At 44.1% G+C, this 27,283-nt stretch overlaps 1 protein-coding gene across 1 annotated transcript; it reads left to right on the top strand.

The window, feature by feature from the left end:
• Positions 1–225: 225 nt before the first annotated feature.
• On the top strand, positions 226–19,992 carry AMPD1 (adenosine monophosphate deaminase 1). The gene is made up of 14 exons (XM_070748929.1): positions 226–425; positions 3,514–3,682; positions 5,223–5,388; positions 7,359–7,578; positions 8,834–8,963; positions 9,671–9,865; positions 9,976–10,107; positions 10,210–10,373; positions 12,514–12,640; positions 16,079–16,242; positions 16,736–16,856; positions 17,662–17,835; positions 17,955–18,065; positions 19,664–19,992. Exons 1-14 carry the CDS (start codon positions 226–228, stop codon positions 19,820–19,822), a joined length of 2,232 nt encoding a protein of 743 aa, XP_070605030.1. The 3' UTR covers positions 19,823–19,992.
• The last annotated feature ends 7,291 nt before the right edge of the window (positions 19,993–27,283 follow it).

The raw sequence follows: 27,283 nt of genomic DNA, 5'->3' as shown, positions 1-27,283 counted from the left end.
AAGGGTTTGTTATCTGCACTTCATATCTCTTACTCTGTATTGTGTGCTATTGTTTAGTGCAAAACCCTACTCCCAGTGGCAAAAAAAAAAAGTTCCCCAGGGTCACACGCCCCCCCCCCCGGCATCGCTCCCAGCCCTGCCCAAGGGGCCCCACCCCACTCTTTGAGAAACACTGATATATACAAAGTTAAATATGGACCTTTCTGTTGGATCTGATGGATTAAGATGATCTATTGCCTTTTGCCCACAGAAACAGATGATGACATGCGCACCTTTGCGGAGATGGTTTTTGCCACAGAGGTGAAGGATGAAGGAGAACGGCATGAAATCTCTCCTTTTGATGTGCCAGATATCTGTCCCATCTCACATCACGAAATGCAAGACCACATGATCAAACATGAGAACACAAGTGCTTCTGATAAACGGTGAGAATTGGGCACGTGTCCTGAAAGTCTGAATAAGTAACATTGTACGGTTAAGGCCTCTGCTATGGTGCCAGTGGCAGCCTATAGCCACCTTTCTCCATACCTATCATGCTTTAAGCCCCACCTAATTATTAAGAGAAAAACTGACATGAAACTACAGTGATACCTTGTCTTACAAACGCCTCGTCATACAAACTTTTCGAGATACAAACCCGGGGTTTAAGATTTTTTGCCTCTTCTTACAAACTATTTTCATCTTACAAACCCACCGCTGCTGCTTGGATGCCCTGCCTCTAGACTTCCATTGCCAGCAAAGCACCCGTTTTTGCGATGCTGGGATTCCCCTGAGTCTACCCTCCATGGGAAACCCCACCTCCAGACTTCTGTGTATGTGTGATGCTGCAGGGGAATCCCAGCAGGTGAATCCCAGCAGCGCAAAACGGGCGCTTCGCTGGCAACGTAAGTCCGGAGGTGCGGTTTCCCATGGAGGGGAGCCTCAGGGGAATCCCAGCAGCACAAAAACGGGCGCTTCGGCTGGCAAAAGGGGTGAATTTTGGCCTTGCACGCATTAATCACTTTTCCACTGATTCCTATGGGAAACATTGTTTCGTCTTACAAACTTTTCACCTTAAGAACCTCGTCCCGGAACCAATTAAGTTTGTAAGACAAGGTATCACTGTACTTTATATCTAACTCCATGTAAAATCCATGTGCATTTTTACAAAAGAAAAATGAGAGGCATAGTTTGTTTGAACATCAGTGGTGGACATCAGTGGTGAAATCCCTTTTTTTTTAAACTACTGATTCTGTGGGTGTGGCTTGGTGGGCATGGCAACGGAAGGATACTACAAAATTCCCATTCCCTTCCCACTCCTGGGGGAAGGATATTGAAAAATCTCCATTCTCCCCCTTCTGGAACCAGCCAGAGGTGGTATCTGCTGGTTCTCCAAACTACTCAAAATTTCCGCTACCAGTTCTTCAGAACCTGTCAGAACCTGCTGGATTTCACCCCTGGTGGACATCTAACTAAGAAAAGGAACAAAGGAAAACAAAGAACTATTAGAAAGTATCCTGCCAAGAAAGGACTAGAGTGGGCTGCTAAGCAAAATGGCAAAAACATTCCATCTATCTCTTCCTGTACGTACCCATTTTATCCCAAGGGAAGTTCAGCAACACATGCTCACCATTCCAAATATTTCCCTAGTCCAGAAAGATTGGAAATTACCTGTCATAAAATATGGCTGGAGAAGGAATTATGAGGGTTTTATATTACTCATATTAATAAACATGTGCTATATAAATACACTTACATACATAAGCAAAGTGGATTCGTGCTTGGAAAAAACTGGCAATACTAGGAGGGTTTACATGTATAGGACCCTATAACCTATCACTAATGCAAATGTGACAATAAAGTCTTCGGTTAAAAATGTGGAGTCTAATATACTAACTTTTCTACTAATACTTCATACTTTTTTGCCACTTTCTCAAGGGAGGAAGTGGCTAACTCTAAAACTGAAAGACAATCCCTGTCCTATATATTTATTTTAAATGTGATACATGAATAAATATATTATGCGGAAAGATATTGGAAAGGTTATAAGCCCTATTATGGACTTATTATCAGGGAATGTCTTATTTTGGTGAAAACAGTGTGGCAGCCATTAAAAATATTGTGGAAGAAATAGATTATCTGTATCCATGACGTCTGGATATTAAATGGAAACTGTATTTTTGTTGATTTTATTGAGCATTTCTGGAGGGATTTGGACAGGGGGAACATGACCATTTTCACCCTGTTGGGCAATTTCAGCATCTCTCATTACTGTAAATCAGGGGTCTCTAACTTTGGCAACTTTAAAATGTGTGGAGGTCAACTCCCTCAGCCAGCACTGGGAGTTGACGTCCATAAGTCTTAAAGTTGCCAAGGTTGGAGATGGAGACCCCTGCTCTAAATCATAGTAACTTCCATGAGTTAGGAGATGGAGACATCATTTTTCAGTGGTTCTGTTCCTTGATTGATTGGGCAGACCTATTCAAAGTTTGCATGGGGGAGAGGTCAAGTGCTTGGAACTCTACTAGAAGTTGCCCCAGAGCTTGGCCCATTCTTTCATTTGAATCTGCTAGATAGATTCAGGGTTAGGTATTATCAATACGCTTAGATAGCCACATATGTATCTCCACTACATTATCTGGAACAGTCTATATTCAGAGGTAAGGTTAAGTTTCTATTTCCATGGCCTTTCAAAGATTTATTAAGATCTGGCTTTTTTGAAAGGCTTGGTACTTTAACAATTGGACTGTTTCAGTAGGACTGAGGATGTAAGAATACAGTTTGTTTGTTTGTTTGTTTATTGGATTTATATGCCTCCCCTCTCCGAGGACTCGGGGTGGCTCACAACATATAAAAAATAAACAATATAAACTTCCTAATCCAATTAATATAACTAATTAGTCTAAAACCCAATAATATTAAAAACCAGTCATTCCCATGCACACAACACATACATTAAGTTTTATCGGCCAGGGTCTAGAGCATAGGCGAGTCTTTAGACTCTTGTGAAAGGCAAGGAGGGTGGGGGCAATACCAATCTCTGGGGGGAACTGATTCCAGAGTGCCGGAGCCCCTACAGAGACGGCTTTCCCCTAGGCCCCGCCAAGTGACATTGTCTAGTTGACGGGACCCAGAGTAGGCCGACTCTGTGGGACCTAACCAGTTGCTGGGACTCTTGTTCTTAACTAGATATTGTTTTTATAGTAATATTGTGAATTGCTTAGAGCCCTGCTGGATTGAGGCAGTGTAAAAATCTTATAATGTATGTGAGTGAATGAATGAATGAATGAATGAATGAATGATGAATGTATGAATATATAGGAACAATGACTGAAGATGCAAATGTCCTAGATCCATTTAAAGGCATTTCATAGTGATCAATTCGTACTCCTTCACTCCTAATAATTAAACATACTGTAAATGTACAGAAGAAGGAATGACATATATGGAAAAGATATGATCAACTGAACTGAACTGCTGCCAGAATATGAAGAGTGTTTGAGCTTGTGTTCCCTTCCTTTTACTGGCTGCCAGGAAGAAGACGCTTTTGCGGCTGAAAACCATTGCGTTGGTTGTTCCTATTGCTGCTGCACACTGTTCAACAAAACTGTCCACTTTAGATGAGGTCTTCTCTACTACTGCTATGTATGAAGATGTACCCAAATTTCAGCGTGTGCAGATCACAGGGGATTATGCTGCAGGGGTCAGTAGCTAAAGATCCTGAGCTTTGTCTGTCTTAGCCTTTTGTCCCGAGTATATAATATAGCTACAAAATCTTTGAAAGTATAATTGAAACTATAAATCTCTGACTAAATGGAGAGAATGCGCTGTACAATAACATCACAAAATCCTGTAACTAGTATTTTACTGTTGCTTCTTCCCAATCCTAATTCCACATTCTGGATATAATCAAAGGATATAATCCAGAAATGGAGTGGGAAAGAAAAGATGCTTAGAATTTTTTTTTATTATAACTTATATTTAACTAATTAGTAGCAATTAGTATTATGGATGACATAATCTGAATCCAAGACTGATTTGTCATAAAAGAGATTGAGTGAATCATAAGAATTAATAATGAAAAATCATTCAGACGCTTAGAAGTGCTTGTTTTATCACATCTTTTGATTTCCTTTACTTGCTGTCTCAGATGATGGTTCATTGAAGAAGATGGCTGTTGCTATAATATTTATTTACAAGACATATTGCCTACTTTTCATTATGAATATAGTAATCTCAAAGCAAGGTTACAAGGTTAAAAGCAAAACAATTCACCTCCTTAAAACATATACAATCTCTCTCTCCAACTTTCTCTCTTTTTCTCCCGCCCTCCCTTTTTCCTTCCTTCCTTCCTTCCCTCCTTCCTTCTGTTCTGTCTGGGTGCCCCCAGACTTCAACACCAACTGGAAAAAGCAGCCAGACACGCTGGTAAAAGCAAAAGCACTTTATAGTTTGAAAAATAAACACAGAGAAAAACCTGTTCTTCCCAACAGGCAGGCTATGAGGCTTCACAGCAGAGTCCTGACGGCCAGACAATACAGCAGACTTCTTGCTGGCACACCCACCACTGTAGAGAATAAGACCCACACCTTTTCCCCCCAAGGTTTCAGTATTCAAAGTCACAAACCAGAATTCCAAGACGCCAAAGATCACAGCCAGGTCCCAGGACTCCCAAAGATAATACTCCACAAGACAGGAAGGGTAGGTCTGCCTTTTCAGCCTTTCCAGAGAGCACCACACCCAAACCCAGCTGTTGCCTCTTTAGTGCTGAAAGTACCTGGCTAATTGTCCCCTTCGTGGTGTTGCTCTTCTCTGCCGGAGATCGATTATTGCTTGTGCATTTTCATCTAAGGAATCCAGGCTGCTTGCTGGGGAGAGCTCCCTCTCGGGGGACTCTGGCTGTTCTCCCTCTCCCTCAGCCTGAGATTCCTCCTCCCCGTCTGCCTGAACCTCCTGTTCCTCATCCTCCCCCTCTGAGCAGGAAGCCGGCAGAGGATCAGCCGTTCCCTGAGGGGCCTCAGACGGAATCACAACACCTTCCCTCCCTCTTTCTCTCTCTCCATGATAAGACTTACCAAGTAGTGTTATTGGAACTACTCCATCCTTATCGTTATTACAGCAATAGCACAATGCATACAGATCCCATAATAGACTATTGTAGTTTTCAGCCATTCTTGTGTTTGTATGCTCTTATGATTATGAACTATCTGGAACTAGTAATCTTAACATATGTTACATTGTAGGTATCTGTGGAGGACTTTGAATTGGTCTGCCAGGGTCTGTATCGTGCCGTATGTATTCGAGAAAAGAATATGATAAAATCTTTCCAGCGATTCCCTAAGACTCCTTCCCAGTTCTTACGTGCAATTGAAAATGAAGTATGGAAGCCCAATGAAGAGACGTGGCCAGGTAACTTATGTATAAACTTCTTATTGGCAAGCCTTGCTGGGAGTACATAGGAAATATAGTTATGCTTGAAAGGAAGGCTACTTGGGCCGTTCATGCAGGACAAACTGAGTTGCCTTTAGGGTGAACAATTCTTGAGGGACCCCAGTCAGTTTCCCCTACAAGTGTTTTCCAAAGCAGAAATACCAAGTTATTGTGGAATCTGATCCTCAATAATAGGAAAAATCTATTGGTGCAAAGATTAAGTGCTAAAGATGCAGATATTTTGTGTCTTGTGTCACATCTCTTAATGAGATGTGCTTTCTGCCAGGCCCTGTGAGACTAGTCTATCAAATACAAAAGTGGGGAAAAAGAACTTTCCCGAGGGAATTACAGAATTCTGAATATCATCAGTGACTGAGCAAATATGTTGTGTCTTCTGTTAAAGCGCACCAACTTTTCTATCTTAGGTAGGCAGATAGTTAGAAACCTTCTGCAGCGGCAGGTCTGGGTTTATAGTTAATGCAAAGGGGTAATGCTGATATCTCATTATTATTATTATTATTATTATTATTATTATTATTATTATTTATTGGATTTGTATGCCGCCCCTCTCCGCAGACTCGGGGCGGCTAACAACAACGATAAAAACAGCATGTACAATCCAATTTAATAAGACAACTAAAAACCCTTATTATAAAAACCAAACATACACACAAACATACCATGCATAACTTGTAATGGCCTAGGGGGAAGGAATATCTTAATTCCCCCATGCCTGGCGATAAAGGTGGGTCTTGAGTAATTTGCGAAAGACAAGGAGGGTAGGGGCCGTTCTAATCTCTGGGGGGAGTTGATTCCAGAGGGCTGGGGCCGCCACAGAGAAGGCTCTTCCCCTGGAGCCCGCTAAACGACATTGTTTGGTCGACGGGACCTGGAGAAGGCCAACTCTGTGGGCCCTTATCAGCCGCTGGGATTCGTGCAGTAGAAGGCGGTTCCGGATGTATTCTGGCCCAATGCCATGTAGGGCTTTAAAGGTCATTACCAACACTTTGAATTGTGACCGTAAACCGATCGGCAGCCAGTGCGGGTCACGGAGTGTTGCAGAAACGTGGGCGAATCTAGGGAGCCCCACGATGGCTCTTGCGGCCTATATACTATTATCCTATATACTGATGATATTGGGATCGAACCTTTATCCTTATATAGTACATGAAAGAGATGTGGTATACCCCTGAACTGAAATGTCCCCTACCAATTGTATGCAAGTCAAACTTTAATTGCTTGGACAGAATTTCTGTTACAGGTTTGTTGTGTAAAAAAACCTGACAAAACCTTGACAAAAAAACTGACAAAACCCACAGCACTAGAAAAATGTACAAAGTTCCTGAAAGATGACAGAGTTTAATTTTCTTTTCCCGTTACTTTTTAGAATAGCCACAATACAGTTATGCACAAACTCAGGCCCCAAAACCAAATGCAACCCTCAGCAAACCTATTCCAACTTCATTTGCTTACCAATGTATCCCGTGTTTGTGTGTGTATGTGTGAAAACAGGGAGGGAATGAAAACTAGATGGTGGAACAAATATACAAAAATCAAAATATGTGTTTCATTCACTGGTGGCGTTAGAATGTGTTAAGAGGTTGTGTTTTTTTGCAGTAGGATAATTTAACAGGTACAAACTGTGAGCATGCGATATGGTAGTCTTGCAAGAAACAATAAATAGAAAAGCAGGAGCAAGGGAAGGAGAAAGATTTTGTTCAGATAATCAAAATGTAAGAAGTATTTTGAAGAATTCTTTCAAAAGAAAGAATCTCAGCACAAAGTTTTGGCAACCAAAGAAAGCATTTACTGAGGGGAGGAATCCCCCCTCCAATATCAACTCATTTCCTAATGATTCCAAAGATTTGTAGAATTTATTAGCATGCTTAGTGTGGCATAGGTCTTATACCTTTCCTGATCTTCACAAGTGTTTCTTTGCTTGATTTTAGTATTCACTTCACCAGTGAAGGATAGGGCAGAACTTTGGCAATCTGACAATCTTCCCAAGAATCTGAACTACCATACAGAAATGAAGGAAGGGGTGATATACGTCTATGCTGACAAAGAATCTGCTGCCAGGGGTGAGCCCATGGACCTGTCCTACCCTAACCTGGAGGTCTTTGTTGATGACATGAACTTCCTGCTTGCCCTTATAGCAAAGGGGCCTGTGTAAGTGTCTTAAAACAGGAACGAGTGACGTTGAGGTATAGAAAAGCAGCTTTTAACCTTTTTCAGGTACTGAGGATCACAAGGTAGATGGAGCCATAGTACATATCAGAGAGAAAAGATAATTTGAATAGGTTTTAATGTGTTTTCAATGGAAATTTGCTTGGTTTCCTTGTATTTCCCATTCAAAAAGACCAGGAAGCTGTGCTGTTAATTTTCAATAGTTATGATTAGGGGGTTCAAAAAGCTCTGAAAGTCAAAAATGGTCTTCCCTATAAATGCTTACTTATGGTATGCGTCATTGACATAGAAACTGAGCCAGCTTAAGAATGTTAATTGCATAAGTGCAAAATCCCCCCAAAGTGATTTTATGCAATTAAATGAAGTAATGGTAAACCAACCACCACCAATTCCCTAGTGTTTTTAAACCTTGGCAGTTTTAAGATGTGTAGAGTTCAGTTCATAGAATTCCACAGTCACAGCCCTATACAGTGATACCTCGTCTTATGAATCCCTCTTCATACGAACTTTTCATGATACGAACCCGGTGCTTAAGATTTTTTTGCCTCTTTTTCCGAACTATTTTCTCCTTACGAACCCGAGCTGCCGCCGCTGGGATACCCCACCTCCGGACTTCCGTTGTTAGCCGAAGTGCGGGGACTCCCCTGAGGTTCCCCTCGCTGGGATTCAAAGCAGTGCCGGCAAAAATGAAGGGAATCCCTTCATTTTTGCCAGCGCTGCTTGGGCTGGCAATGGAAGTCTGGAGGTGGGGTTTCCCAGTGAGGGGAGCCTCAGGGGCATCCCCGCGCTTCGGCTGGCAATGGAAGTCCAGAGGCGGGGATTCCCAGCGGCAAAAGGCAAAAAGGGTGACTTTTGGGATGGGGTTGCATGCATTATTTGCTTTTACATTGATTCCTATGGGGAAAATTGCTTCGTCCTATGAAATTTTCATCTTACGAACCTGGTCACGGAACGAAATAAGTTTGTAAGACGAGGTATCACTGTATTGATATTTCAGATCTATAGCTGAATGCAGCAGTTGTACAATAGAAGTGAAGCAAGAGCCAAGTTGTCTTACTTGGTAACAAAGTGAGCTTCATTGAGCTGTTATTTATTAAGCTTACAATAGTAGGGACCCTGATGCCTGCAGATAGTGATGATATGGGCAAAAACTTTCTTACTCTTATATCTATGCTTTTTTTCTAACTCTATGAGACACTTATGGGCAAATATGTGGTCTTTTTTGCAACTGTTGCAGTAAAACCTATACCCACCGAAGATTGCGATTCCTCTCCTCCAAGTTCAACGTACATGAGATGTTGAATGAGATGGAAGAATTGAAGGAACTAAAGAACAATCCCCATCGGGACTTCTATAATTGTCGGAAGGTGATGGATTTGGCTATCCACTATTTCCTTATCAGAAACCATAATATCAAATAAAGAAGTTGGAGAGATTCTTCACAATGACTTATGCACATACAGTATATATGGTACCTCGCTCAACAGTATTAACTGTGAGAGGGATCTTGGAGTCCTAGTATACAATAATTTAAACATGAGCCAGCAGTGTGCAGCAGCTGCCAAAAAACTAACACATATCTAGGCTGCATAAACAGAGGGATAGGATCAAGTTCACGTGAAGTGTTAATACCACTTTATATTGCCTTGGTGAGGCCACACTTGGAATACTGCAGTTTTGGTCGCCACAGTGTAAAAAATGTTGAGACTCTATAAAGAATGCAGAGAAGAGCAACAAAGATGATTAGGGGACTAGAGGCTAAAACACAAAGAACAGTTGCAGGAACTGAGTATGTCTAGTTTAATGAAAAGAAGGATTAGAGGAGACATGATAGCAGTGAAATAAGGAGAAATTTCCTGACAGAGGCTCAGCTGCTTAGCTGCTCAACTCTCTGATCTCCTGCTTCTAAAAGTCTGCCTCTTCCTCTTTCATTCCTTTCAAAATCTTCCGACTTTCAAAAATAAGGAAAGTAGGATGTGCTAATCATATATCACTTTTATGATGGGTTTTGGGGGAAGGATTCCCAACAGTAAGCACCATATTCTTCCCAACTGACCTTTGGCTTCTCTAACAGGTAGATACACATATCCATGCTGCAGCTTGCATGAATCAAAAGCATCTATTGCGATTTATTAAGAAGTCATACCGGATAGATGCTGAAAGGGTGGTATACAAATCCAAGGATGAAACACTGACGCTGAGGCAGCTCTTTGAGAAACTCAAACTTCACCCATCTGATCTGACTGTAGATTCACTTGATGTGCATGCAGTAAGTTCTGTCCATTTCTATTACTTGAGCAAGGGTAAATCATACAAATGGTGCATTACTCTTAATATTAAACTAGCACTTATGGCTTTGACTACTCCTTTATGCTGCAGGGCCGACAAACCTTCCAACGCTTTGATAAATTCAATGCCAAATATAACCCAGTAGGGGCCAGCGAATTGCGTGATCTCTACCTGAAGACTGAAAATGCCATCAATGGCGAATATTTTGCTACCATCATTAAGGTTAGATAGTATGATATATACATATGTTTTGAGTCTGAATTTGAGCATTAAAAAAAATCTACTGGAAGCAGATTAATTTATCTGTTAATTTTGATTTATCAGGAAGTTGGCTCTGATCTAGAGGATGCCAAATACCAATATGCAGAGCCACGACTTTCCATCTATGGATGCTCACCAGAAGAATGGTCCAAATTAGCTAAATGGTTCAACCAACATCGTGTTCATTCGCCCAATATGAGATGGATGATCCAGGTACCCAGAATTTAGTAAGTACAAAAAGGCGATGTTAGTATTTACAAAAGACATATTAAAACTTGGGCCAAACTGTTGGACTTTTTGTTAGTTTTGACTTTAGCTAGGTTTTAATAGTTGAAAGTCATTATTGAGTTCCTGATTTGAATTTTAAAGCAATTCGAAAGCAGCTTAGAAGAAATAGAAAATAAAGTTTAAATGCAACAAACACACCTACTGCACACATTCTTGTCTGATTTCTCCTGGGTTTAATTCTGCTGTCTTTTTATATTTTTGCTAACCCTTTCTGCGGGCTTCTTCATGCCCTTGCTAGGTGTCATAAGGAGTGAAACTGGTGAAGCAACATTCCCAGCTAGATAGAACTATTATATATCAGAATTTTTTCAGAACCATTAGTAGGTCAGTCAAGAATCTGTTGACTTAGAAGAGCAGGAGGAGAAAAAAATAAAAGTTGAATTCTGGCACATTTATATAAGATTTATGACTTCCACTTATGCCATGGAGAAATCTGTGTATGTATGGCTTCATTCCTGTTTGAAATAATAAGATTAATCAGAGAAGAATCAGATCTGAAAGACTTGTACCAAGTAAATCAATTTCTGAATAAGGGCTTCAGTGTCCGGAGAGCAAAGATTTACTGCTCAGCTGTAGGCGCAACCTGACAACTGTTCGCTGGTTATTGCCATTCTCAGGATGCCAAGGAAACTCAAGCTCCTGATGTATTTCTATAACGAAGGGAAAGTATGAGATGGAAAATCCTGACTGTTACTCCAAGGCGACAGCCAGTGGTGGGATTTAAATAATTTAACAACCGATTCTCTGATTTAATGATTTCTTCTAACAACCAGTTCGCCTGACTATTCAGAAAATTAACAACCGGTTCTCCTGAAGTGGTGCGAACTGGCTGAATTCCCACCACTGGTTGCAGCCATAAAATAATAATAATAATAATAATAATAATAATAATAATAATAATAATAATAATGGCTGCCGATCGGTTTCCGGTCACAATGCAAAGTGTTGGTAATGACCTTTAAAGCCCTACATGGCATTGGGCCAGAATACATCCGGAACCGCCTTCTACTGCACGAATCCCAGCGGCCGATAAGGTCCCACAGAGTTGGCCTTCTTCGGGTCCCGTCGACCAAACAATGTCATTTGGTGGGCCCCAAGGGAAGAGCCTTCTCTGTGGCGGCCCTGGCCCTCTGGAACCAACTCCCCCCAGAGATTAGAACAGCCCATACCCTCCTTGTCTTTCGCAAATTACTTAAGCCCCAACTTTGTCGCCAGGCGTGGGGGAGTTAAGTTATCCTTTCCCCCTAGGCTATTACAAGTTATGCATGGTATGTTTGTGTGTGTTTGGGGTTTTTTTATAATAAGGGTTTTTTAGGGTTTTTTATTAATTGGATTGTTCATGTCGTCTTACCACTGTTGTTAGCCGCCCCGAGTCTGCGGAGAGGGGCGGCATACAAATCCAATTAATAATAATAATAATAATAATAATAATAATAATAATTTATTAGATTTGTATGCCGCCCCTCCCCGAGGACTCGGAGCGGCTCACAACCATAAAACATCATATACAAATCCAATGTTAAAACAGTCTTTAAAAAACCCCTATTAAAACATTAAAATGTAGCCTTGAATCTAATTCATTCCTTTTTTAAAAAAAAAGTTTTCTAGGCCTATTGCCAATATATTTTAATAGTCACCTTCTAATAGTCACTTAGGAGAAGTAAAAGCAATATTTTTATGTTGAAACCTTCAAGTTGTGGGACACTCTCCATCTTCAGAGTAGATGGATTGTGGTGACAATTATGACAACGATGGAGAAGGAGGAAGAGGATTACATTTAGAGGTTGCTTAACTTCAGAACGATTCTGGCAGACTATTTTTTTAAAAGAAAAAAAATAGAGGAATAATTTGAAGTGTCCAGACAACTATATCCCATAATCCAACCTCCCTCCAAAACTAAGCCTAAATCCCCATAACCCAACTCTCACAACCCTCATCACTGACCCACTAGTCCCTTCTGGGAAGCCATTAAGTAACCAATGGTCACTGTTATACAGTATTTACCATTTTTATATTGCTTGTGTTTCTTAATTGTGTTTGAGCTGAATTGGTTCTTCTCTTTCCTATCTCTTCCTTCAGTGACGTCTTTAGGGCAAAGAACTTTCTACCTCACTTTGGGAAGATGTTGGAGAACATTTTCCTGCCTGTGTTTCAAGCAACAATCAATCCCCAGGACCATAAGGAGCTGAGTGTTTTCCTGCGTAATGTGAGTACTTGTTAACAGATTAACAGACTTGCAAGGAACCTTGTAGGTCATCTAGAACAGTGTTTCCCAACCTTTTTTGAGCCGCGGCACATTATTCATATTTTCAAAATCCTGGGGAACATTGAAAGGGGTGGGGGGGTGGGCTAAAGAAAAGTTTGGACAAAAAAACCTCTCTCTTCATCCCTTTCGCTCTATTTCTCCCTCTTTCTCTCTTTTCCTGCCTTCCCTTCTTTCTCTCTCTACATCCCTCTTTCTTTCTTCCTCTCTTTTTTGCTCTCTTTCTCTCTCCCTCCTTCCCTTCCTCTATGTCTTTCTCTCTCCCTTGCTCTCTCTCTCTCTGTCTCTCTTGCTATCTCTCTCTTGCTTTTTTCTCTCTTTCTTTCTCTCTCTCTCTTTCACTGTCTCTTGCTATGTCTCTTTCTTTCTCTTTGCCTCTCTTGCTATCTCTCTTTCTCTGTCTCTCTTTCTTTCTCTCTCTCTCTGCCTCTCTTGCTAAGTCTCTCTTTTTCTCTTGCTATGTCTTTCTTTTTCTCTCTCTCTGCCTCTCTTGCTATGTCTCTCTTTCTCTCTCTCTTTCTCTCTCTCTCTTTCTCTGCCTCTCTTGCTGTCTCTCTTTCTCGCTCTGTCTCTCTGTCTCTCTTGCTGTCTCTCTTTCTCGCTCTGTCTCTCTTTCTCGCTCTGTCTCTCTTTCTCTGTCTCTCTTGCTATGTCTCTCTTTTTTTCTTTCTCTCTCTCTCTCTCAGCTGACTGCAAACGGGAGCCCTGATGGCGGCAGCTGGATGTGCTGTTGGACGGCATATATGCCAGTCCCGCAGCGCTAGCATGTACGGCGTCCAGCAGCATGTCCAACCGCCACCGTCAGGGCTCCCGCTTGCAGTCAGGTGAGAGAGAGAGAGCTCCCTCTCGCCGCCGCCTGGAGCTCCCTCTCGCCGCCGCCATCTCCCTGCGGCCGCTGCAGCCACCCCCCCTCCCACCGCCAGTGCCCTCCCGCCGGGCCCCAAAGGACACTTGCCGCCGACGCCAGAGAAGCTCTAGCTGGGTGGGGCGCTGCCGGTGCCTCCGATCTGGGGCTCCCACTCGCAGCTGTCCCTCGGCTCCTGCCTGATGCCACGGTTTCTGGCGCTCTCCTGCTGGGCCCCAAAGAAGGAAGGCGAGAAAAAGGCACGAAGAATGAAGCTCTCCTTCTTCCTGCCTTCCTTCTTTGGGGCCCAGCAGGATAGCGCCGAAAACCGCGGCATAGAGCAGGAGCCGGGGGACAGCTGCGAGCGGGAGCTCCAGGTCGGCACCGGCAGCGCCCCGCCCAGCTGGAGCTTCCCTAGAAGCTTCGCAGCACACCTGGCCGTGTCTCACGGCACACTAGTGTGCCACGGCACACCAGTTGGGAAACGCTGATCTAGAAACATAGAAACATAGAAGTCTGACGGCAGAAAAAGACCTCATGGTCCATCTAGGCTGCCCTTATACTATTTTCTGTATTTTATCTTAGGATGGATATATGTTTATCCCAGGCATGTTTAAATTCAGTTACTGTGGATTTATCTACCACGTCTGCTGGAAGTTTGTTCCAAGGATCTACTACTCTTTCAGTAAAATAATATTTTCTCATGTTGCTTTTGATCTTTCCCCCAACTAACTTCAGATTGTGTCCCCTTGTTTTTGTGTTCACTTTCCTATTAAAAACACTTCCCTCCTGGACCTTATTTAACCCTTTAATATATTTAAATGTTTCAATCATGTCCCCCCTTTTCCTTCTCTCCTCCAGACTATACAGATTGAGTTCATTAAGTCTTTCCTGATACGTTTTATGCTTAAGACCTTCCACCATTCTTGTAGCCCGTCTTTGGACCCGTTCAATTTTGTCAATATCTTTTTGTAGGTGAGGTCTCCAGAACTGGACACAGTATTCCAAATGTGGTCTCACCAGCACTCTATATAGCGGGATCATAATCTCCCTCTTCCTGCTTGTTATACCTCTAGCTATGCAGCCAAGCATCCTACTTGCTTTCCCTACCGCCTATCTAGTCCAACCCCCTGCCCAAGCAGGAGACCCTTCACCATTTCTGACAAATGGCAATCCAATCTCTTCTTGAAAGTATCAAGGGATGAAGTTCCCAAAACTTTCGAAGGCAAGCTGTTCCATTGGTTGATTATTTTCATGGTCAGAAAAGTTCTCCTTATTTCCAGGTTAAATCTCTCCTTGTTCAGTTTCCATCCATCATTTCTTGTCTGGCCTACAAGTGCTTTGGAAAATAGATTGGTCCCCTCCTCTCTGTGGCAGCTCCTCAAATATTGTTAACACTGCTATCATGTTTCCCCTGGTCCTTCTCTTCACTAGAGTAGTCATGCCCAGTTCCTGCATACATTCTTCATTTAGTCTCCAGTCCCCTAATCATCCTGGTTTCTCTTTCTGAACTTTTTCTAGAGTCTCAACATCTTTTGACCAAAACCGAATGCAGTATTCTGGGCATGGTCTTACTAAGGCTTTATAGAGTGATATTAGTACCTCACTTGATCTTGATTGCATCCCTCTGTTAATGCAATTTAGGATTGCATTGGCTTTTTTGGCTGCCACTGTAGACTGCTGGCTCATATTTAGCTGGTTGTCCACTAAGACTCCAAGATCCCCCTCACAATTACTGCTACTAAGCCTGGTTTCACCCAGTCTATAGGTGTACTTTTGGTTTTTCTTGCCTAAATGTAGGACTTTACTTTTCTCTCCATTGCATTTTATTTTGTTAGATAGGGCCCAGTGTTCAAGTCTGAACCTATTTTCTAGGATGTTAGCTATATCTGCCAGCTGAGTATCATCTGCAGATTTGGTTAGCCGCACAAATCCCAGCGACTGGTGAGGTCCTACAGAGTTGGTCTCCTTAGGGTCCCATCGACCAAACAATGTCGGCTGGTGGGACCTAGGGGAAGAGCCTTCTCTGTGAGGGCCCCGGTCCTTTGGAATCAGCTCCCCCTGGAGATTCGTACTGCCCCCACCCTCCTTGTCTTCCGAAAGAGTTTAAAAACTCATCTTTGCTGCCAGGCCTGGGGTTCCTTAGATCTTCCCCCCTGACCAATGAATGCTTTAGTTTGACTGTTGAATGAATGAATGAATGATATTGTTTTTTAATTAGAATTTTAAGATTGTTTTTTTAATGTATTGGATTGTTATTACTGTTCCTTGTTTTTCTGTACATGCTGTGAGTCGCCCTGAGTCCTCGGAGAGGGGCGGCATACAAATCCAATAAAATCTAAAATTTAAATCTAAATTTGCTTTTACATTGATTCCTATGGGAAAAATTGCTTCTACTTAGGAACGTTTCTACTTAAGAACCTGGTCACGGAACAAATTAAGTTCTTAAGTAGAGGTACCACTGTAACACCAATTATGAGATTTTAGCTCTTAGATGAAGATGGCCATCATATACAATGTTTTCTTATTATTTGCAGGTTACTGGTTTTGATAGTGTAGATGATGAGTCCAAACATAGTGGGCACATGTTTTCTACCAAGAGTCCGAAGCCTGAGGAGTGGAACCATGAAAAAAATCCATCCTATACATATTATTTGTATTATATGTATGCCAACATCCTTGTGCTGAATCATCTTCGACAGTGAGTTCTGGCTTAAGCTTGCAAAGGATTATGCTTTGATACTATGCTTTGATACTAACCCTTTAGTCAAGCAATGTTCTTAAGTTTGATGATTCTGATAACCGCCCACTAATTCTGTTAAGTGAATTATTGCTTAATGTCTTTCAAGACTGCATTTGCATTTATCAGATCCCTTCATCAAATCCAGTTTGTAGAGTCTTCATTCTAAATCCACTACAGAAGAACAAACAAATGTAGATAAGGCGAAGTGTTGAATTACCCTGAAAATTTAGGTGTTCAATTGCATTCTGCTCCCCTTTTACTATGCCTTTGAACTTTGAAATGGATGTGTGTGTGTGTGTGTGTGAGGGAGGGAGGGAGGGAGGGAGGGAGAGAGAGAGAGAGAGAGAGAGAGGGAGGGAGAGAATCCAATAAAGTTTTAGTTAGCTGGATCTTCCTATCCTAAATAACCTAAGATGTACAGTATCCATAAAGGCTGCCTTATTATTTTCAGCCAGCGTGGTATGAACACCTTCCTATTCCGTCCTCACTGTGGAGAAGCTGGTTCTCTTACCCACCTCCTGGCTGCCTTCATGACTGCAGATAATATTTCTCATGGCTTGAACCTGATGAAGGTGAGTTGTAGCATTCAGAAGAGGAACGCAGATATAAGCCACCCTTTTTAGATGCTGATATGATAGTAATACACCAAAATTGCATCTTCGGTTTGAAAATATGGTTTAGCTGGCTCCCTTAAATTTATTTTATTTATTTATTCATTTGTCCAATACACAAATACATAGGAAGAAAAATAGACATGTGATAATATAAAGAGGGTGAAAGTGGACTTAGAGGAAAGGATATATGAAAGGAAGAGAATACTGTATACTGTATAAGATAGGTGGAAGAAGGAAAGACAATTGGACAGGGGACGAAAAGCACTCCAGTGCACTTATGTACCCCCCTTACTGGCCTCTTAGGAATCTGGAGAGGTCAATCGTGGAGAGTCTAAGGGAGAAGTGTTGGGGGTTAGGGGTTGACACAATTGAGTCCGGTAATGAGTTGCACGCTTCGATAACTCGATTGTTGAAATCATATTTTTTACAGTCAACTTTGGTGCGGTTCGTATTAAGTTTGAATTTGTTGCGTGCTCTTGTGTTGTTGCGGTTGAAGTTGAAGTAGTCATTGACTGGTAGGACATTGCAGCATAGATTTTTCTAGTATCCAGCTCCCATCATAGATTTCAAAGGGGGAATATATGAAATTATTGGAACTTTTATGTTTCCAAACCCTGAACAACAAGTAATGAATAATGCTAAGAAGGATAGAAACATTATTCAACTTTATCTTAGAACAAACCTACCTATAACCTCTCAGACAAGAAATTAGAAATCTTGCTTCATGACTGTACTAACTCAGTTCTACTGTCTTTTCCCCCAGAGTCCTGTGCTGCAATATCTCTACTTCTTAACCCAAATCCCAATTGCCATGTCCCCGCTCAGCAACAACAGTCTCTTCCTAGAGTATGCCAAAAACCCACTCCTTGATTTCCATCAGAAGGGACTGATGGTATCTCTCTCCACTGACGATCCCATGCAATTCCATTACACCAAGGTAGGAAGCCCGTTCCTTTTCATGGATATTTGCTTAGAGAAATGGATGGGAAGTGGCAAGAGGGGTGGTTGCGTGTTTGGCATTTGTCTTTTCAGCACTTTTTTTTTTCAATCCCTCAGGAGCCTCTCATGGAAGAATACGCAATTGCTGCTCAGGTCTTCAAGCTGAGCACCTGTGATATGTGCGAGATTGCACGCAACAGTGTCCTGCAGTGTGGATTATCTCATGAGGTATGATGTTTCTCCCATTCAATTGTATCTGATTCTTGGAGGCTGCCTGGGAGAGTCCTGCTGTTTTCTTTTTCTTCTTTAAAAAAATATTTTTATTATGTTGCAAAGACAAAACATTACAAACAAACATTGAGAAACCAAACAAAACAAATAACATAAAAAGGAGCTACAGTTGCTCCGCTCAAAAGTAGAAGTCTTCTTCTACAAAAAGGGAAAACTGATTATAGGTTAGATCAAGTCAGGGAAGTAAATTCTAATTCTAATTCTGGATGGGTGTCAACAGACTCAAACTCAACCCTGATAAGACGGAGTGGCTGTGGGTTCTGCCTCCCAGGGACAATTCCATCTGTCTGTCCATAACCCTGGGGGGAATTATTGACCCCCTCAGAGAGGGTGCGCAACTTGGGCGTCCTCCTCGATCCACAGCTCACATTAGAGAACCATGTTTCAGCTGTGGTGAGGGGGACGTTTGCCCAGGTTCGCTTGGTGCACCAGTTGCGGCCCTATCTGGATCGGGGCTCACTGCTCACAGTCACTCATGCCCTCATCACCTCGAGGTTCGACTACTGTAATGCTCTCTACATGGGGCTACCTTTGAAAAGTGTTCGGAAACTTCAGATTGTGCAGAATGCAGCTGCGAGAGCAATCATGGGCTTCCCCAGGTATGCCCATGTTACACCAACACTCCGCAGTCTGCATTGGTTGCCGATCAGTTTCTGGTCACAATTCAAAGTGTTGGTTATGACCTATAAAGCCTTTCATGGCACCGGACCAGAATATCTCAGGGACCGCCTTCTGCCGCACGAATCCCAGCGACCGGTTAGGTCCCACAGAGTTGGCCTTCTCCGGGTCCCGTCGACTAAACAATGTCGTTTGGCGGGTCCCAGGGGAAGAGCCTTCTCTGCGGCAGCCCCGACCCTCTGGAACCAGCTCCCCCCTGAGATTAGAACTGCCCCCACACTCCTTGCCTTTCGTAAACTCCTTTAAACCCACCTCTGCCGTCAGGCATGGGGAAACTGAGATAATTTCCCCAGGCCTATACTGTTTATGTATGGTATGGTGTGCATGTTTTTTAAATTTTGGGTTTTTAGTTTTAATTATTAGATTTGTATTATATATTGTTTTCTATTACTGTTGTGAGCTGCCCCGAGTCTACGGAGAGGGGCGGCATATAAATTTAATAAATAAATAAATAAATAAATAAATAAACAAACAAACAAATAAATAACTAACATGTTTTCTTGGCAACGTTATCAGAAGTGGTTTGAAACTGCCTCTTTCCTAGGGCTGAGAGAAAGTGACTGGCCCAAGGTCATCCATCCAGCTTTGAGACCAAGACAGAACTAGAATGAATGGTCTCCCAGTTTTTGTCAACTACCTTAACCACTACACAAAGTTGGTTTTCTATGGGGCTTACTAGAAAATCTCAAAGGAATATATAAGGTTGCTGTATACCCGAGAATATGACAAAGTTGATCAAAGGGAGGAAAAAAGATACAGAGAAGGAAGAGGAGCGAAAAGAAGTCCCTTTTTTAATTGGAGAAATTAGGGAAAAAGTGACTGGAATGCATGTGTGACCCATTGCATCTTTTTAACAGGAAAAGCTCCATATTTTGGGCAAGAACTATCGTGAAGATGGACCACAAGGTAATAACATCTCCAAGACTAATGTGGCGCAGATCCGGATGGCTTACCGCTACGAAACATTGTGCTACGAGCTTGATCTCATGGCCGAGGGGATGAAATCACCCGATTAGGTTTCAAGTATCTTTTATATCAACTATTGGAACCATGGAGCCGACTTGAGCCAGAAAAACAGCGTTGTTATTTAGCATTCCCCAGTTATGGGGAGGAAAGATAGCTCTGACCATATTGTTTCAGCTTACATTATATTTTCAAAACAAGAAAAGAAATACAGTATATTTCCTAAGCCTTTTTGTACCGTTGCACTTCTTTGTTCTACAAATGTCAGTTTTTCTAACATCCTGGATGAAAAATCCTATTACAACTGAGTTCAAACATTCTGTTAAGCTATTATACTGAAGTATATACCAAAGTAAAGAATAAAAACAATATAGGAAGAACACTAACATACTGTATATAACAGGAAGCACACTAGAACAGAGGGAAAACAACAAGATAGTGAATCTGGCAGACCAAACAGGATACATATTACAGTGATACCTCGTCTTATGAACTTAATTGGTTCCAGGACGAGGTTTGTAAGGTGAAACGTTTGTAAGCCGATACAATGTTTCCCATAAGACGCAATGGAAAAGCGATTAATGCGTGCAAGCCCAAAACTCACCCCTTTTGCCAACCGAAGCGCCCGTTTTTGCGCTGCTGGGATTCCCCTGAGGCTCCCCTCCATGGGAAACCCCACCTCCGGACGTCCATGTTTTTGTGATGCTGCGATTTTGCTGAGGCTCCCCTCACTGGGAAACCCCACCTCCGGACTTGCATTGCTAGCGAAGCACCCATTTTTGCGCTGCTGGGATTCCCCTGCAGCATCGCAAAAACACGGAAGTCTGGAGGTGGTGTTTCCCATGGAGGGGAGCCTCAGGGAAATCCTAGCAGCACAAAAACAGGCGCTTCGCTGGCAAAAGAAGTCCGGAGGTGGGGCATCCCAGTGGCGGTGGCTTGGGTTTGTAAGGTGAAAATAGTTTGGAAGAAGAGGCAAAAAAATATTAAACCCCGGGTTTGTATCTCGAAAAGTTTGTATGACGAGGGGTTTGTAAGATGAGGTATCACTGTACTTTAATATCTAACAAGGGACTCCAAATCACCTTCGTCCAAGGCTTGGTAAAATAGCCAGGTCTTTAAGGCCTTCCAAAACACCATCAAGGTGAGTTAAGTATACTTTGTTGAATTCACACACAACTGACAACACACAGCATCTGGGCCTATAGTAGGTATCTCATGCCTTTCTTTTAAATTGATTACTACCTTGTTTTTGAAAGATTTTGAGCACCATGAAAGTCAGAGAGTATCTGATGTTACATTGTGCTCATTACCCTACCAGACTGAATGTGAGAGACTCCCAAACTGAGCTAACATTTTGTTTTATTTCAATCACTAAAATCTCAGCCACCAAATGTTACAAATGTACACAAATGTTAGAATAAATAGGGATATGCTTTTGCAAAAAGTGACAATCCTTCAGGATTTGGTGCAAAAATTTGAACAAGTGGGTTCTATCGCCGTCTCCCCCAGGATTGCTCCTGTGCAGGACTGCAACCTGCTATACCCTTGTGCAGAGATTATAATGGACTCAAGCAATACAATCTCTTCCCACAATCAGTTTTTCATTCCTCTCCTCCTCTCAGCTTTGCTTTTTGTGCCTTTCAATAGTTTTTGACTCTTGACTACTGCCTGGATTAGTCCCTGCAGTTTTCTTGACAATATTTCCCCCCCCAGAAGTTTGCGCAACATACTTCGCTTTATGTATTTGGTGATATGATTTTCTTACCTTTTGTAAAAACTGACAAGTCCAAAGCAGAATATAATCTTGAGTGAAAATGTTCAACCGAGTAAAAACTCTCTGTCTGGAGAAGGAAGATCATGCAACTTCCAGCTCTGATCAGACAGTTAGATCTTTCTTTTGTTCAGCTGCCTTCTGCATACCTGTCATCAACACCAACAGGCAAACTGCCCTGGATTCCTGGGTCTATATTCATAGTTCTCTTAATAGAAAGTTGTTCTTTGGATAGAAGGGTTAAAGAAGAATATAGTAGTTATTTGAAACCATGCTAGAGGCCTTTTACGTTTAGAACTGATATAGGAAAAGCATGTAAATATAGATACAAAGTACACCCCGGATTCTAAAAAAAGAACAGGAAACCTTTGGCCCTGCAGTTGTTCTGGACCTCCAACGCAGCCTCTTAAATCCTGCCGCTGAGAAGATTTAGTATTAAAGTCATTTTAATTCATCCAAATCTATTCCAAGCCAGATATCCTAGTGAAAGATTCCTCCTCCTTTCCAGATCATGAATCTCTCCATTTAGATCGATTAATCGTGATACACCTAACATCATTTACAAGGCTACCTGCTGGGCAATAAAAATCTGGATGACCAAGTGATGTCAGCAGCAAAGAGTTGGAGGTCTTTCATTTTAAACTCAGACTTAATTTCTGGCAATAAATCCATGTAGTTTTCTGGGAAACCTTTTGCAGAAGTAGCTTGCCTTCTTCCTAGGGCCAGGGGTAAGAGCAGCTATATAACTAAGATATTTAGCCTGCTGGGAAATAGCCATTTTGAAGCAGGTATCAACAGTCTCTTCTTTCGTATCGATTCATTCAAAGAACTGTTGTACCTACCTGAACGGTCTTCTCGATGCCCTGGAAGGAGAGTCCAGCATGGGTTTAGCTCAAGTCTTATTGGTAGGACTGAGTTTCAAATTAACATAAATATATAATAATTAGGTACCGCCCCCTTGCTGCCCCAAATACCCAGTTTTAAAAAACGAAAAGATGTAAGATAATGAACTTTATTAACAACCATAATAGAATAAGAAACAGTAACATCAAACAAAACCTCCCATGGTTCTTCGGGAGGGTATGGACTCTCCTTCCAGGGCATCGAGAAGACCGTTCAGGTAGGTACAACGGTTCTTCTCCCATGCCTCCTGGAAGGAGAGTCCAGCATGGGATATACCCAAGGTCTAAAGGTTCAGGGAGGGAGATTGTGAACCATGGGTGGTACCTCCCCGCACACCTTCTGGAGTACACGTCTGCCAAAGGCAGCTTCAGCTGAAGCGAAGGTATCCAATTTGTAATGGCGAATAAAGGTTGTGGGTGAACTCCACGCCGCGGCTCTGCAGATATCCTCAAGGGGGGCTTGCGACGCCCAAGCTGCCGAAGAAGCCGCACTCCTTGTCGAATGAGCCTGTATACCATTTGGTGGAGTCCTTGCACTCGCCTTGTATGCCTCAACTATACATAGTCTCACCCACTGACTAATGGTATTGGAAGAGACCTTAAGGCCCAGTTTACTAGAACTAAATGACACAAACAAAGCCTCAGTCTTGCGTAAACTGCCGGTACGCCTGATGTAAAGTTTCAATGCTCTGCGTACGTCTATCTTGTGCCACTTAAGTTCTAAAGGGTGAGTACCATGAGCACAGAAATCCGGTAACACTAGCTCTAGAGCCCTGTGAAAATGAGTGTTGATTTTTGGAAGAAAGGTGGGGTCCAGGCGTAAACAAACTCTGTCCGGATAGAATTGACACAAGTCTGATCTGACCGACAGCGCGGACAGTTCGGATACACGCCTTGCCGAGGTGACCGCCACCAAAAAGGCCGTCTTGAAGGAGAGGAAACGCAATGAAACAGTCCTCAACGGTTCAAACGGTGGTCCCGTGAGGGCCTGAAGGACCAAGGTCAAGTCCCATGTGGGAAAACGACGAACAGGAGGAGGGTGCGTGTTGGTAGCCCCTCGGAGAAAGTCCTTAATCCAAGGGTGACAAGTTAAGGGTCCCCCATCGTCCCGCTTTATGATAGTGGCAAGCGCTGCGACCTGGCGTTTAAGCGTGTTTGGCGCCAAACCTTTCTCCAAACCTTTCTGCAAGAATTCCAAGACAGGGATGACTGATGAATCCTGTGGTCGAAGGTTCTTGTCATTGCAGAAGGAATGGAAGGCTGCCCATGTTGCCTGATAAATTCGGACTGTGGAAGGGCGACGAGCCGCTTGAATAGTTGCGATAACATTCTCGGGAAGGAGGCAGCTCCTCAACCTGTCCCCTTCAAATGCCATGCGGTTAAGTGGAACCATTGGGGTTCCGGGTGGTACACGAACCCCTGGCTGAGGGATATCTGGTCGTCCGGTATCCTCCACGGTGGAGAAATGGACAGTTCTCTGAGGTCCGCAAACCAAGGTCTCCGAGGCCAATGAGGCGCTAGCAAGAGCACCTCTGCCTTCTCCATCAGGATCTTCCTTACCACTGATGGAATAAGTGGAATCGGAGGGAAGGCGTACAGTAGGACCTTTGGCCACTGAAGATGTAGTGCATTGATTCCTTCGGCTCCCGGAGTTGGAAAACGGGAGTAGAACCTCGGGAGTTGGGTATTCTGGGGGGTGGCGAATAGATCCACCACCGGTTCCCCGAACCGACGCGAGACTTCCTGAAACAGACCCGGATCGAGCCGCCACTCCGCCGGGTCCAGTTCCTGGCGACTGAGCCAATCCGCCTGTTTGTTGTCCTCCCCCGCGATGTGCTCTGCATGGAGGGAGCAAAGATGAGTCTCTGCCCAGTCGAAGAGGAGGACCGTCTCTTCCATCAACCTGAGAGAGCGCGTTCCACCCTGGTGATTTAAATGCGCCCTGGTCGCTACGTTGTCCGTGCGTACGAGGACGTGGTGACCTTCCAGTAAGGTGTCGAAGGCCAGCAAGGCCAAGCGGACAGCTCTCTGCTCCAAAAAATTGATGTTGATTGGGCATAGCTCCTGGGGGCTCCAGAAGCCTTGAGCCACCTGGGACTGGATGTGAGCGCCCCACCCCAGCAGACTGGCGTCCGTGGTGAGGATCGTGTGATGGCATGGTCCGAAGGGAGTGCCCTGCCGCAGTGCTGCAGATCTCCACCAGCGGAGAGAGTGTTGCAACTCGCGTCCCACGACGGTTAGACGGTGGGTATGGCTCAATCTTCGACGCTGAAACGGAAGCAAGGTCCACTGGAGCAGTCGATAATGGTAACGGGCCCAAGGGACAATGTCCACGCAGGATACCAGGGTCCCGAGCACCTTTGACAGGAAAGACAATGGCACCGTTCGTTTCTGTTGAAGGCCGCCTATGAGAGAACAGATGCAGTGCTGTCGCTCCGGGGATAGATACACTCTCTGAGAGACCGTATCTATCACCGCACCCAGATGAATGAGTCTGGTGGCAGGAGTCAAATGGCTTTTTGGCATGTTGATGGTAAAGCCATGACGTTGTAGACAAGACATCGTGGTTTGTAAGTCCTTGTGCGCCCTCTGGCGGGTTGGAGACAGAAGTAAAATGTCGTCCAAATATGCGAGAATCCGGATAGGCCGGGACCGCAGATCGGCCAGTAGTGCATCCAGTACCTTCGTAAAGGTACGTGGGGCCGATGACAGGCCAAAGGGCATGGCCCTGTACTGGTAATGGACGTTGTGTAGACAGAATCGAAGAAATTGTCGATGGTATGGGTGTATGGGGATGTGCAGGTAGGCCTCCTTTAAATCCACTGAAGTGAGAAGGTCCCCTGCTCGAACAGAGGCCAGGATGGAGCGGAGGGAGGCCATCTTGAACCGTCGGTACAGAATATACTGGTTCAGACGTTTGAGGTTCAAGATGAGCCTGCAACCCCCGGAGGCCTTGGGTACAAGGAACACCCTTGAATAGAATCCCGTACCCTTGGAATTGTCCTGAACAGGTTCGATCGCCTGGATCTGTAAAAGGTGGAGAATTTCCTGATCTAACAGAGACCTCCTTTCGAAGTCTCTGGTGACCGGGCAGGCGGTAAAATGGTGTGGAGGGTCGTGTAGAAACTCGATCTTTAGCCCTTGTGAGATAGTGGCTAAGACCCAAGGGTCTGAGGTAGTAGCTCGCCATCTCTCGCTGAACTTTTGTAGCCTGCCCCCCAAAGGAATGCCGTCCAGACAGTCACTTGGCACGTCTGGCGTTCCGTTGCTGGTATCCCCGGTAAGGTCGTCTGGTCTGGGAGAAACCTCTGCCTCGTTCCTGGGAATACGGTCGGTCATTCCTGTAGGATGTGGAGAAGGCACCCTGTGAGTAAGGTCTGGCCTGCTGTGAAGGGGCAGACCACGAGTCCCACCGAAAGGACTGCCTACGGGAGTACGGACCAGCCCTTCGGTCCTGGCGACGGAAGGACCTTGGGAGGACTTTTCTCTTATCCTTATCCTCCACCAGGACAGGATCTAGAGCCTCCCCGAACAATTTTGTGCCCTCAAAGGGAGCCGAAGACAAAGTCCACTTCGACTTGGCATCCACCTGCCAGTTTCTGAGCCAAAGCAGACGTCTTGACGAAATGGTGGAAGCCATAGCCCTGGAGGCAAATTTTGCGACATGCAGGGTGGCATCCGTGGAAAATTCCGCAGTCGCGAGGAGCTTATTCAAGTCCTGCCGCAGTCGAGTCTCCTCAGGAGCCAGTCTCGCCTGAACCTCCTGAATCCACATAATGGATGCCCGACTGAAGAAGGAGGCGGTGGAAGCTGCCCGAAGAGCCCAAGCGGCCATCTGGTGGGTCTTCTTGAGAAGAGTCTCCGCTCTCCTTTCATCCGGTTTCAAATTGTCAGCCGTCTCTGAAGGTAGAACCGTGCGAGAAACCAATGTGGCCACCGGTTTGTCCACCGGAGGAAACTGGAGTAGCGTCTCCATGCTGTCATCAAAAGTATAAAACCTGCGTTCCAGGTTAGAAGGCCCTTGCGCCGCCGCCGGATGTTGCCACGGGCGCTTGACATTCTCGAGAAAAATCTCCAGTGCAGGAACCTTGTCCGATTCTTTGGCGGGTTCCTTACATAAAGCAGCTGAGGTGCGTGGCCCGTCTGATGGCTCCACTAGTGGTGTTGCTCCTGGCACATCTAAGGCTTGCTTTGCCTTGCGCAATAAAACCCTATACAAGGAGGGTTTAAAGAGGCCCGCCACTGCTGGCTGCTCTGGAACAGTGAATTCATCATCTGACAGGCCATCTCCGTGGTCACTGTCTTCCTCAAAGTCAGTGTGGTCAATTGACATAGAACCCAGCCCAGTAGGGGGCGGTGGTGCTGGCCAGACATCCCTGGGCTGGATAGGCTGAGATGGAAAGACATTGGCACGTTGTGTTGCCGCAGCTATGCCCTGCGTATATGCATTGGCCACAATGTCCTGAATAGTAGGGGCAAAGGCCTGCCAAGCATCTGCATTGTCTCTAAGCCCCGCTGCCGTGGGGGTGAAGGTAGATGAAGGCACATAACATGGTGTCTGTAACTCCCCCTGAGGCAGTGCCTGGCTATGAGAGGATGAAGGCCTCTCAGGCCTTGCTGCAGTTGATGGCAATGGAGGAAGGACCTGCCTGTCAGGGAACCAGTCCCTCTCGGTTGCGGTGCCCTGGAGACCCATGGAAATAGCTGGAGGAAGAGGCTGGAAAGGGCCTATGGACAGTCCACCTACGATGGGGGGGGACAAGGCCGCCTCCAAACGCTGCTCCAGGGCCTTGATCTTCCTCTCAGCCTCACGAAGAGAGGAGCTTGATTGGGAAGACTTA

This window comes from Erythrolamprus reginae, chromosome 3 (assembly GCF_031021105.1).
Source record: "Erythrolamprus reginae isolate rEryReg1 chromosome 3, rEryReg1.hap1, whole genome shotgun sequence".
Lineage (NCBI taxonomy): Eukaryota > Metazoa > Chordata > Lepidosauria > Squamata > Dipsadidae > Erythrolamprus > Erythrolamprus reginae.
This window is presented reverse-complemented; position numbering and strand designations above follow the sequence as displayed.